This window comes from Palaemon carinicauda, chromosome 21, assembly GCF_036898095.1.
Source record: "Palaemon carinicauda isolate YSFRI2023 chromosome 21, ASM3689809v2, whole genome shotgun sequence".
Lineage (NCBI taxonomy): Eukaryota > Metazoa > Arthropoda > Malacostraca > Decapoda > Palaemonidae > Palaemon > Palaemon carinicauda.
This window is the reverse complement of record NC_090745.1, coordinates 57,380,322-57,395,321: the sequence shown is the minus strand read 5'-3', so window position 1 is coordinate 57,395,321 and position 15,000 is coordinate 57,380,322. Positions and strand designations below refer to the sequence as shown.

The window sequence follows — 15,000 nt, the reverse complement described above, 5'->3', positions numbered from 1 at the left end:
AATCTCGGCCCTTTTGCAAAATGTCGAGATATTGAGGTAATTATCCAAAGTGACCACGATTTTGGTGTTATTGCATATTGGCCGGGCATTTTGTAAAATGACCAATTTTCTAAAATGGCTGTAATATATATATATATATATATATATATATATATATATATATATATATATATATATATATATATATATATATATATATATAAATACTGTATATGTATGTATGTATGTATGTATATTTTTAAATGTGTCCACCCTGTTTTACCTTGGCAATTATATTTTACTCTAAAATTTAGTCAATGAAACAAGATATTACATAGCAGTCTCACATTTCGTTTACAAGTCTTTTTTCTACACACAGGACTTATGCCCGAGGTGGAGGAATGCTACGCATGGATCCCGAGGAAATGGCCGAGAAGGAGAGACGAAAAAAGCAAGCCGAAGAGACCCAGAGGATAATTAAACAGCAGGTAGGTAGAGTAACGACTAAAAAAACTATAGTACTTTGTTTAGGGGGCCGTTGTTTTTTAAAGATAAAAACATAAATTCTCATTGGCAATCTCAGCCTGGGGAATACGATACCCTGGAGGGTCTGAAAAAGCTATTTTCAAAGGGTAATCAAAAAATATATGCAAACCTTTTGAGAGGAAGAGAGCATGATATTGATAATTAATCATACTTGCCTAGTGATCATTACTGCTTAAACCAATCGATTTTATTCGTAGTGGAACCTTTTCATGTGGAGGCTAATAAAGGTACTATCAGAACTTTAGATAACCCGTGATTATGAAAGAATATAATGACTTAGTTATGTAATAATGATTAACAAATAAAGAGTTTTGGGCACTGCCGTTACGGGCTTTCAAGAGTTAGATCGATGGTACGAGCATCAGGAAATTTTTTCTTTCCCATATAATGGAGAAGAAGGTTTTGTCTAAAAATCAATTACCTATTCAAGAGAAAATTAATACTTACCAACATATTTAAGTGAACGGGTTAAAGGCATTTCACAGGGCCGACTTTCAAGTATACAATGAAGAGTAAGGAAATTAAAATGTTTAAAAATTCAATTCTTAGCTTTGGAATTAGCAACTAAAATTACTGTTAATGAGAGCGTGTTTAGTTTGTTCGGAAAGAAGAAAATTGTAAATGTTTAAGAAATAAAATTGATTTCGATGTAGTTATTAATGGATAAAAACGTTAGATTCTGCAAGGCTTTATTGTATTATACATTCTCGATATTGGAACAAGTTCACCGAATTTTTGGAAACGTTTATAATTTTAGATTCAAGAAGCAAAAAGCGGGAAAGAGACAGCAGAATCGATAGATTTGTAATTTTTTTTTTTCAAACATCCATCTTTTATGCCGATACAGCGCAGAAATTAAAGGGTAAAAAATACGAATTTGAGTTAGAATTTATACGTTACTTCAAATAATAAGTGACGCATGAATTGTTATTTTAATGTTAAGTATAAGGAAAGGAATGCGCAGCGTGTGTTGGAAAGCTATGAGAAGACATTGATTTTGGCAAATGTTAAAGATAATTCAAATATAAAGGTCACAAAAATCTCTCGATCCACTATATGTGGAGATGGACAATGAAAAACATGTATTCAAGAAGCGCTCATCGGTTATTGGTATAGTTTCAAAGTAAGCTCTTTATTCTGGTTTAATTTTGATGCCAGTGGAGGGTGAAAAATGCGTATTCTATAAGCAATGAAATTCTAATAGTTTACGTTCATGAACTCAGATATTTAAAAATGAAGGTTCGCATAATGTTACTGACAAATCCGCGGAATTGAGTTAGAATACATTTTTGTCTTTTCTGTTCTCAATTCCATATCCATTTTCAGTTCCCATTAAAACAATCCAGCAAATACACTTTACATATAATGCAAACAGTTAGTGTGCAAATTGTAGGTAAATGTCTAAGTCCACACATTTATCCCGATAGAGTTACAACCATTTGGCAACTGAGAGAGTAACCGATTTCGGTATCCTCGAACACATATTGCGTGTTCTAGTAAATGGGGAAAGTGAAAAACTATCACTAATCTTTCTTTTTCCCCACTAATTGCGTTTTCTCTATCAAGTAACGATTTGATATATATATATATATATATATATATATATATATATATATATATATATATATATATATATTTATCTATCTATCTATCTATCTATCTATATATATATATATATATATATAAAGTGTGTGTCATATACACACAAATTCATACACACATTTTCACATTATATATATATATATATATATATATATATATATATATATATATATATATATATATATATATATATATATATATATATATATATACAGTATATATATATATATATATATATATATATATATATATATATATATATATATACTGTATATATATATATATATATATATATATATATATATATATATATATATATATATATATATATATATATATATATATATATATATATATATATAATGTGAAAATGTGTGTATGAATTTGTGTGTATATGACACACACTTTATATATATATATATATATATATATATATATATATATATATATATATATATATATATATATATATATATATATATATATATTTATCTATCTATCTATCTATCTATCTATATATATATATATATATATATAAAGTGTGTGTCATATACACACAAATTCATACACACATTTTCACATTATATATATATATATATATATATATATATATATATATATATATATATATATATATATATATATATATATATATATATATATATATACAGTATATATATATATATATATATATATATATATATATATATATATATATATATACTGTATATATATATATATATATATATATATATATATATATATATATATATATATATATATATATAAAATCTCCTCTACGCATATTGACGCAAAGGGTCTCAGTTAGATTTGGCCAGTCGGCTCTATCTTTAGCTTTGAATTCAATGCTTCTCCATTCATCATCTCCTACTTCACGCTTCATAGTCCTCAGCCATGTAGGCCTGGGTCTTGCAACTCTTATAGTGCCTTTTGGAGCCCAGTTAAACGTTTGGTGAAGTAATATATCTTGGGGAGTGAGAAGAGCATGCCCCAAACTATCTCCATCTACTCCTCACCATGATCTCATCCACATATGGCAGTCGACTAAGCTCACTTATAATTTCCTTTCTAATCCTGTCCTGCCATTTAACTCCTAATATCCTTTTTATGGCTTTGTTCTCAAATCTACTAAATCTGTTGGAGATTGTTTCATGGTCATACCATGACTAATGTCTATACTGTAATACAGATCCCACTAAACTGATATATATATATATATATATATATATATATATATATATATATATATATATATATATATATATATATATGCATATATATTTCTTTTCAGTAGCGCTAAGTGACATTGCCAGACGTGTAACTATGAGGTCTCTCCCGTCCTTCGGGTAGGGAGAGAGGGAGTAATTATGCCATGGTGAGAAATGTTAGGAAAGTGGAAGGGGGTGGGAATGGTCGAACCTTTTTGTGTGCATGTGCGTGTGTGGTAACGTGTTCGCCTAGCATCCACATGGCAGCAGATCAATCCCAGACCGGGACCGTGAGTTTAAGCTGTTTACTGGGGAGGCCACTGCTGTAGTTGGACACCACAGTTGGGGACTGGGCTTGCCCGGATGATGTTCTGGTTACTATCTGTTCTGATGAAACTGGAACTGAAACCAAACTCTTTTAACCTTAAACCTTTAAATATTTAGCTGTCTTTTTTTAAGCTCTCCATCCCATACTTATCCTTCATTGTATTTTGGCCTCGTGTCCTGGGGAACACTTATTGTCTCTCTTTAATACGTATATTCATTAACAATCTCAAGAATTTTGTCTATAACCCTATTTTGTTATCTCTTTGCATCTTCATTGAACAATGTCTTAGTTTTATTAATATCCATTTGCAGTCCTACATTTCTGCTTTCTTTATTCAAATCTTCTATCATCTTTTGCAATTACTCCCATGATTCATTAAACAGAACTATGTCATTTGCAAATCTCAAGTTGTTGAGGTATTTCCCATAAATATTAATTCTTACAGTTTCCCAAGCTAAGTTCTTAAAAACTTCTACATATGCTGTGAATAATTAAGGAGAGATGGTGATTTTTCTGCCTAACTCCTTTCTCAAATGGGATTTTCTCGGTACTTCCTGCTTAGATATCTTCAAGTGTTCCAACATATGATTCCTCTATTCCTTAACTTTGAAGGGCTTTCATTTCTGCGGAAATTTTGTCAGGATCAAAAGCATTCTCATGGTCTGTAAATAACATACATAGTGGTTTGTCATATTCTGTTGACTTTTCTTTAACTGATTAATTACATGGATATGGTCAGTTGTTAAATACCCACTTCTAAATCTTGCCTGCGCTCTTGGTTGATTAAAGTCTAGCTGTCTTTTTATTGGGCCTAATATGATCCTTTTAAATACTTTATATATTATTGAGAGTAAACTTGTTGGGAGATAATTTTTCAGGTCTTTTATGTCTCACTATTTGTGGATTAATATAATGCTTAAGTTCTTCCAGGCTGTAGGTATATATAGCTATCAATGTGGATGTCATGAGATTCAGGTAATAAAAGTTTGTGGCAGGCATAACAACTTTTATTTGTGTTCGATCTACCGGAATCCAGACATGGATGATTCTGTCTTCGATTGTCTTCTTACCATTATGGCTAAGATACAAGAAGATGATAGAAAGGCTTCTTTTGTCTTTGTTGATGATTTTAATGCTCACCATAGGGAGTGGTTAAGTTCTATCTCTCCTACCGATCACCATGGCTTAAGGGCTTTAGACTTTGCCTCTGAATCAGGTTGTGAGCAAATCATAAATGAAGCTACTCACAGGTCTGGTAATTGCTTGGACCTCGTATACACTGACTCCCCTGGCGTTATAACTAGTAAGGTTGGTTCTCCAGTCGGGACATGTGATCATGCCTTGATTTCATTAGTAGTGAAGACTGAGCAGCCTGTCCCTGATACTCTTGTAAAATTTATATGAAATCCCAAGCAGACTGGAATGGGATTTTGCATGATCTTTTGTACTTGAATTGGTCACAAATATATAGTAGTGTAGATCCTGTTGTCCCTTTGAATGAGAATCTAGTCAACATAATTGATAGGCGTATCCCTTATCATGTGCTAAGGTACCGAGTGAAGGACAAACCGTGGTTCAATGATGGTTGTAGACGTGCTTATTTGGAGAAGCAGGAAGCCTATCACCTTTGGAAGGGTAACAGATCAGATTTGACCTGGAACAACTATTCTCAGCTTCGAGCTTTTGCTCAGAGAGTTTATGCCTCAACTGAAAAGGAATACAATTTAACCATAAAAGAAACCCTATCTGGTACAACTCAGGAACATAAATGGTGGTCTACCCTTAAATGTACACTCTTTGGTGTAGATGCAACAGTTCCTCCTCTACTTAAACCAGATGGCTCAGTCACTCACTGTCTAAAGGAAAAGGCAACCCTTTTGGCTGATGTTTTTGATAGTAAACAGAGTAATGAAAAACTTGAACTTCCTCATTCCTGTTTCCCTGAGGCTAAACTAACTAGTGTAGCTTTTCGATCGCGTGAGATTAAAGCTCTATTGATGGACCTTGATGCTTATGGAGGTGTAGACCCAAATGGTATTTTTCCTTTTTTTTTTTTTTATAAAGACAGCAGATTTCTTAGCTCCAAAGTTATCTGTTATTTTGCGCAAGTTAGCAAGAAGAGGAGCTTTTAGCACTTGTTGGAGAATTGGTAATGTTACTCCTCTATGTAAATGTGTTTGTGGTAGCTCAAGTTCCACTGATTACTGCCCAATTTCCATAACTCCCATATTATCTAAAGTTTTTGAACGTCTTCTGGCAAAACGTCTTAATAGGTTTGCTGAAGGTAATCACCTACTCCCTAGTTTGCAATTTGGTTTTCGTAAAGGCCTTGGAGCATGTGATGCCCTTCTTACAATCTCCAATGCTGTACAGAAATCCCTTGATTGTGGTCAGGAAGTTCGTATGATTGGTCTTGATTTTAGTGCTGCCTTTGACCGTGTTAATCATGAGGCCCTTGTTTTCAAACTGAAACAGTTGGGAGTGGGTAGGTCGTTTCTTAGCATTATTATTGATTTTTTAAGTAATAGATCTCAAAGAGTTGTTGTTGATGGGCACCATAGTGAGTATAGGAATGTGATATCCGCTGTTCCACAGGGTAGTGTTCTTGGCCCATTACTATTCATACTATATACACATGACATGTGGTTTGGCCTAGAAAACAAGCTTGTTGCATATGCAGATGATGCTACTCTCTTTGTATAAATTCCATCCCCTGAATGTAGATCTGGGGTTGGTGAATCCCTTAATAGAGATTTAGCTAAAATTAGTGCATGGTGCAAATTATGGGGTATGAAGTTAAAACCTAAAAAAACTCAGAAAGTATGATTGTAAGTAGGTCAAGGACGGTGGCTCCTCAACATCCGGATCTCAGTATTGATAATGTTTCTTTGAATTTGTATGACTCTTAAAATTTTAGGTGTGATTCTCGACAGCAATTTTACTTTTGAGAAACTCAGTAGGTCTGTGTCTTCTTCAATTTCACAAAAAATAGGCTTATTGAGAAAGTCTTTCAAGATTTTCGGTGATCAATCTATTCTGACGAAGTGTTTTAATTCTTTCATTCTACCTTGTTTTGAGTATTGTTCTCCTATCTGGTCTTCAGCTGCTGATTCTCATCTTAATTTGTTGGACAGAAACTTACGGTCTATTAAATTTCTTATGCCTGATCTAGATATTAATCTTTGGCACCGTCGTTCAATTAGTTCATTATGCATGTTGCATAAGATTTCTCATAACTCTGACCTTCCTTTACATTCAGATCTCCCTGGACAATTCTATCCTGTTCGTATTACTAGGCAGGCAGTTAATTCTAATAGCCAGGCCTTCTCCATCATGAGGCTCAATACTACACAGTATTCTAGAAGTTTTATTCCAGCTATTACCAAGTTGTGGAATGATCTTCCTAATCGGGTAGTTGAATCAGTAGAACTTCAAAAGTTCAAAGTTGGAGCAAATGTTTTTATGTTGACCAGGCTGACATGAGTCTTTTTATTGTTTATATATGACATATCTATTTTTGACGTTGTTAATAGTTTATATAGGACATATCTGTTTTCACGCTGTTACTGTTTTTAGAATGATATATTGTTAATTAATTTATTCTCATCATTTATTTATTTCCTTATTTCCTTTCCTCACAGGGCTATTTGTCCCTGTTGGAGCCCTTGGGCTTATAGCATCTTGCTTTTCCAACTAGGGTTGTAGCTTGGCTAGTACTAATAATAATAATAATAATAATAATAATAATAATAATAATAATAATAATAATAATAATTCTTGGAGTCATTTGGTGTAAAATTCAGTTAGTTTAACTAGTATGAAATCTCCTCCATCTATTATTAAAGCAATTGATAGGTCATCTTCTCCGACTGCTTTGCCTCCTTTTTATGCCTTTATTGCTTTTTACTTCAGCTACGGTTACGGTTGGTACTGTACTGCTGAGGTGTTTATCTATACTGGCAAAGTTATATCTTATATCCCTATTGTGTAGCATTGTAAAGAAATCCTCTGCGGTTTTTATCACTCCATCTCTTTTGTTGATATTTCCATTTTCATCGTTTAAAGCAAACAAGTCTTCTTTACATCAATTTGATGCTTCTTCCTTTCTTTAGCATTTTCTCAGTTTTGGTCTGATTGTGTTTACGAAGCTCTTGGGTTTTTAATTTGTTTATTGCTTTGGATAAATCTGCTAATTCTTCTCACTTGGATTTTACTTTCATTTCCAATCTTTTCTCTATTAGGCTTTTGTTCTTTTCTTTTTTACTTCCTTCCATTTCATCATGTAGCTGGGAGTACCTCTTCTATATAACTAACCTCATAAGATGTTTCACTTATTATAGAAGAGTTTCTTTTTTTTCAAAATTAGTTTTTCTATTTATTTCCTTAGATCTAAAAAAAAAAAAATTCTTTTCACCATTCAATGGTAAGAAATTTACTTTTTCACTGAGATTGAAATCAATTTCGTTTTTCGTTTCTCCATTTGGGCTTTTCAGTATACATTTTCTATTTTTCTCTTTATAAAAAATGGTGTTCCTCATTTTAAGATGTTTTCTTTCTGTCGTTTCTTGGTCTTATTCGAAATTTGCATACTGCTGATTTTCCTCTTTTATTTTAAACTACTTTAGCATTGAGATTGCCTAAAACAAATGTAAATTGAGTCATGTATTTTCATAGATGTCTTCAGATCTTCATAAAAAGTTTCTATTTCTTCCTTTGTTTGGGGTGTTGTAAGTGCATACGTTTGAATTATCTTTAGTTTATACTTTTTTATTTAATTTGATAATTAATACTGCAATTCTATCACTAGTTCTACAAACATTTTCCATGTTACCTGCAGAATTTTCATGTCATCTAAAGAAAAATATATGATCCTCTTTCAATTCTATATATGATTCTCCAGAGGTATGGAAAGAGGAATGATGAAAATAACACTAAGTGACAGAAAAAGAGAAACATGGATACGAGACCAAACTAAAGTAGAAGATATTCTAACAACATGTAAGAAGAAGAAATGGAGATGGGCAGGACATATAATGAGAATGACAGATAATAGATGATGATTAGGAATACCGTACGTTCCTAGAGATTTCAAAAGAAGCAATGGAAATCAATCAATCGTCCTGATCTATTGACAAGCTAAGAAAATTTGCGGGTATAAACTGGCATAGAAAGACCATAACTGACGGTATTGGATGGACATGTCTGAGACCTTTGTCCTGCAGTGGACTAGTAACAGCTGATGATCATAATAATGATGGTGATGATATCTTCATCATCAGTCGTGACTAGTCCATTGCAGAATAAAGGCCTCAGATATGTCCTTCCTCTAGCGTACGTTTATGGTCTTTCTATGCCTGCGCATGCCGGCAAATCTTCTTAATTCGTAAATCCATTGTCTTCTCTTCCTTTTCCTGCTTCATTTCCAATATCGAGGGACCCATTCTGTTATTCTTAACGTCCATATATTATATGACATTCTCATTAGTTTCCTGCCCATGTCCATTTCTTTTTCTTATGTCTTGCTGAAATATCCCCTACTTTAGTTTGGTCTCGTATCCATGTTGCTTTTTTCTGTCTCTTGGTGTTAATCCCATTATTATTCTTTCCATAGCTCTTTGAGTTATAACTAGCTAATGTTCTAAGGCTTTAGTAAGGTTCCGAGTTTCTGATACCAAAAGTTAATATTGGTAGGACCATATCATTGAATGATTTTTGTTTTAGAGAAAGTGGCATTTTACTTTCATCATCTAATTTTGTTTACCAAAAACTCTCAATCCAATGCTTATCCTTCTTTTAATTTCGGCCTCATGTCGTGAGGAAACATTTACTGTCTATCCTAAGTACAGTACATGTATTCATTAACAATCTCTAGAAGTTCGTCCATAACCCATCTTTATTGTCTCTGCATTTTCATTAAACGTTACCTTAGTGTTACTCATACTCATTTTCAGTCCTACATTTTTGCTTTATATATTAAAATCTTATATCGTCGAATGTAATTCAATAAGAACTATGTCATCTAGAAATCTTAAATTGTTTAGGTATTCCCCATTAATGCTAATTCCTACATTTTCCCAATTTAATTTTTTTTAGAATTTCTTCGAGGTATGCTGTGAATAATTCAGGAGAAGTGTGGTCTCACCGCCTAACTCCTCTCTCTCTCTCTCTCTCTCTCTCTCTCTCTCTCTCTCTCTCTCTCTCTCTCTCTCTCTCTCTGTATATATATATATATATATATATATATATATATATATATATATATATATATATATATATATATATATATATATATATGAATGGATGAATGATTGAATTATAATATTAAATGGATATTTATTCAGTGTAACATCAAAATCGAAGCTTGGTAAATCTCGAAACCGTACGCACGTATTTTACGAGAAACATGCGCGACGTTTGTTTACATCGATTACCATGCTAGACACCACCCACTCGGTACCTTCCCAAGATGGCTATGGTCTTGTAACCGCTACCATTGGGCAAAATGGCGCAGCCTCTAGTGTTAGTATATCTATGGTTCGATCCCCGTCCGGTTGTAATGGGTGTCATGTTAACTAAGATAAAAAAGTAGCATGTGACCAGCAATTCGTCCTTAGAGACTTACTGAAAATTGGAAGGCTCCACCATTGTAGCTCCAATCTAAAGAGGCAATAGGTGTTTGATAACTGATATTCAGATAGAAGAATCTATTGAGACGTGATAGATTTCTTTAGCAATCTATAGTACATGTGCATACCTTTATAAAACCTAAAATGGAACTGGAATGAGACGTCGGAATAACCAAGTTTTGACGTCTTTGAATCTATATATTTATTGTACATCATGATATTATTGAATAATAAGGAAAATTAAATTCTATAATTCACAAAATTATTAGTTGGTATCACAGATTATGCATACAATTTCTATTTAAAAACGGAAATACCTGAGATATAGCTTCAAAATTAGTTCATATGCAAATGATTAATGTAATGTACATCAGTAAATGTCCGTTATAAAGTAAAATGTGTGACATTTTTTGCCTGCAAAATGAAGTGATGTATCTTTGACTTGTCGACAATTGATTTTTAATATGGTTTTGTGTCTTCGGTTATGCTTTACTTATTTGATCCATCTTCAGGAATTTAATTCCATTACAAAATACACACTGGGTAAGTGTTTACGTAAGTGGTATATGTGATTACCATGATCTAATCTTATCTATGTTCTTAAGCCAAGAATATGTATGTATGTATGTATGTATATATATATATATATATATATATATATATATATATATATATATATATATATATATATATATATATATGTGTGTGTGTGTGTGTGTGTGTGTGTGTGTGTGTGTATAATATATATATATATATATATATATATATATATATATATATATATATATATATATATATGTGTGTGTGTGTGTGTGTGTGTATGTATATATATATATATATATATATATATATATATATATATATATATATATATATATATATATATGTGTGTGTGTGTGTGTGTGTGTGTGTGTAATACAGTATAATATATATATATATATATATATATATATATATATATATATATATATATATATATATATATATATATATATATATATGTATGTATGTATATACAGTATATATATATATATATATACATTACATACATATACCAAGGCATCAAACTAATGGAACAAAAAAGGGGACCTCTCATCACTATGTTCCTCCCAGCCTGACAAGGGACTCAACCTAGTTCGGCTGGTACTGCTAGGGTGCCACAGCCCACCCTCCCCCATTATCCACCACAGATGAAGCTTCATAACGCTGAATCCCCTACTGCTGCTACCTCCGCGGTCATCTAAGGCACCGGAGGAAGCAGCAGGGCCTACCATAACTGCGTCACAATCGCTCGCCATTCATTCCTATTTCTAGCACGCTCTCTTGCTTCTCTCACATCTATCCTCCTATCACCCAACGCTTTCTTCACTCCATCCATCCACCCAAACCTTGGCCTTCCTCTTGTACTTCTCCCATCAACTCTTGCATTCATCACCTTCTTTAGCAGACAGCCATTTTCCATTCTCTCAACATGGCCAAACCAGCTTAACACATTCATATCCACTCTAGCTGCTAACTCATTTCTTACACCCGTTCTCACCCTCACCACTTCGTTCCTAACCCTATCTACTCGAGATACACCAGCCATACTTCTTAGACACTTCATCTCAAACACATTCAATTTCTGTCTCTCCGTAACTTTCATTCCACACAACTCCGATCCATACAACACAGTTGGTACAATCACTTTCTCATATAGAACTCTCTTTCCATTCATGCCCAACCCTCTATTTTTTACTACTCCCTTAACTGCACCCAACACTTTGCACCCTTCATTCACACTGTGACTTATATTTGCTTCCACTCCACTATTTGCTGCAACAACAGATCCCAAGTACTTAAACTGATCCATCTCCTCAAGTAACTCTCCATTCAACATGACATTCATCCTTGCACCACTTTCCCTTCTCGTACATCTCATAACCGTACTCTTACCCACATTAACTCTCAACTTCCTTCTCTCACACACCCTTCCAAATTCTGTCACTAATCGGCCAAGCTTCTCTTCCGCGTCTGCAACCAGTACAGTATCATCCGCAAACAACAACTGATTTACCTCCCATTCATGGTCATTCTCGTCTACCAGTTTTAATCCTCGTCCAAGCACTCGAGCATTCACCTTTCACCACTCCACAACATGCAAGTTAAACAGCCACGGTGACATCACACATCCCTGTCTCAGCCCCACTCTCACCGGAAACCAATCGCTCACTTCATTTCCTATCCTAACACATGCTTTACTACCTATGTAGAAACTTTTCACTGCTTGCAACAACCTTCCACCAACTCCATATAACCTCATCACATTCCACATTGCTTCCCTATCAACTCTATCATACGCTTTCTCCAGATCTATAAATGCAACATACACCTCCTTACCTTTTGCTAAATATTTCACGCATATCTGCCTAACTGTAAAAATCTGATTCATACAACCCCTACCTCTTCTAAACCACCCTGTACTTCTAAGATTGCATTCTCTGTTTTATCCTTAATCCTATTAATCAGTACTCTACCATACACTTTTCCAACTACACTCAACAAACTAATAACTCTTGAATTACAACACTCATGCACATCTCCCTTACCCTTATATAGTGGTACAATACATGCACAAACCCAATCTACTGGTACCATTGACAACACAAAACACATATTAAACAATCTCACCAACCATTCAAGTATAGTCACACCCCCGTCCTTCAACATCTCAGCTCTCATACCATCCATACCAGATGCTTTTCCTACTCTCGTTTCATCTAGTGCCCTCCTCACTTCCTCTATTGTAATCTCCCTCTCAGTCTCATCTCCCATTAATATTGTTTGGGTTTGTTTTTAAATATTCCTTTTTTTCATGTTTTGTGAATTCAGATGATTTGTCCCACTAAAATTTAGCCTCTGGCAGATAAAGTCCTCTCAACAAGATTACCATATTCTAGGTGCACTTAGATTCAAAAGTCGGCCGACACTCTGGGGGATTCGTTCGTCAGAGGTCTCTGTTGTTACCATAACAAAACGAATAAAGAGTTGTTCTTCTTGCTACTTCTTAAGAAATGGGTGGAGCCTTGTCCAACCTCAGCGAACGCTTAAAAATATTACAAATCGAGTTACCATATTTCATACTTTGGTATTATTTATGTCTCGAGTATCCATTACAAATACACACACACACACACACACACACACACACATATATATATATATATATATATATATATATATATATATATATATATATATATATATATATATATATATATATATATATATATATAATCAGTATTTGTATTATTTTTCCTAGGAGGAGCCCAACAGACACTTTCAATGGAAGGGTCGGGGTGAAGGGCTTACTATTCCTTCCCCCGGGCAGTCCGACACTGAGGAAATAAGGAAGTCATTAGTATTTTAGGAGTTGTGGAGAGAGGTTAAATGAAGATTCTTGATACATCTTGTAATATATTGTATCATTGCTTAAATCTGATTTTTATATCAGTTAAAGTTTTGGCAAATATTGCTAACCTAATTCACTATTAGTTTATTTGCAGTAGCAGTATCAGTAGCAGTAGAATAAAGTAGCTGTTTTTGTTGAAGGGTTGATTAGTAACGAAGGTTAAGTATTAAATTTGCATAATAGATAATCAATGATGGCATAACAATTTGAATCAGAATTTAATTAATTGTGTGGAAAATAAGTCGCATTGCGGTAAATGAGACCACTATTACATTCTAGCAAAACCTTTGAGAAATTTGCTTTATTGATAAATCATATAGAAAAAGTTTCTTATTTCGAGAACGAAAAAATTTTCGGAATTTTATTTTTATGAAAATAGTATATACTAATTTTCTCAAAATGTATTCTCTAATTCACCATGAAAATACAAGTGCAGAGAACTTAAGCATAGCATGATTCTCTACACTAATACCCTGGCTGTAAGTTATCAATGATTACATAATAACTAATAGCTTTATATTGAAAAAATTACATAGCTTGGAAATCAAGCAATTTCATGCCAACGGTCTTATAATCTTGATTCAAATAGGCTTAAGTCCCCATGATAAAGTTCATATTTGTGTTCCTTTTTTCTTTCTTTATTCATTTATTTATGAAACATCCTTGGCATTTTTAAAATGAATAGCCTTCTGCACTGGTGCTCGTCTTAGACCGTCAATTTTAGTTCCCAGTTTCTCACTATCCCTCCAGAAAAGAAATCTCTCACGAGCAGCAGCATGAAATTCCTTCACTTGACCATTCCAACCTGGAACCATTTGAAAATTGTGTGGAGCCGAGACAAGATATTCATTAGCTGGATTCAGAATTAAGGCATTTTCAGCACTGTATTCCACTCAGATTTTTTATACAATTTCTATCACATTTCTTTATAATTATTCCAGTTAACGAAAATATCTCGGTTGATTTTGAAGCAAACCGGTAAATTATCCTACAGAGCACTTTCCTAATGAGCATATTAACTTCAAAACTTGTGCTATGTGAAGGACTACAGGACGTAATGATTTACAGTATCTAAGTAATATAACTTTGAGCCGGGCAAATTTTTATATAAAGATCCATTCAAGCACATCCTCCTAACACTCAAAAGACGACTCGCTAATTACAGCTTACTTTTTTGTGTAAATCCCCCATTACTGGATCAGCATTTAAATCCAGCAAAATAGTCCCGTTATCAATACT

The 15,000-nt window shown here is 33.3% G+C and overlaps 1 protein-coding gene across 1 annotated transcript in view; it reads left to right on the top strand.

The window, feature by feature from the left end:
- LOC137615283 (capping protein inhibiting regulator of actin dynamics-like) overlaps positions 1-15,000 on the top strand; it is a 542,330-nt gene that overhangs the window by 459,752 nt on the left and 67,578 nt on the right. The window contains 1 exon segment of the mRNA XM_068345017.1: positions 359-467. Coding sequence (XP_068201118.1) covers positions 359-467 — 109 coding nt within the window.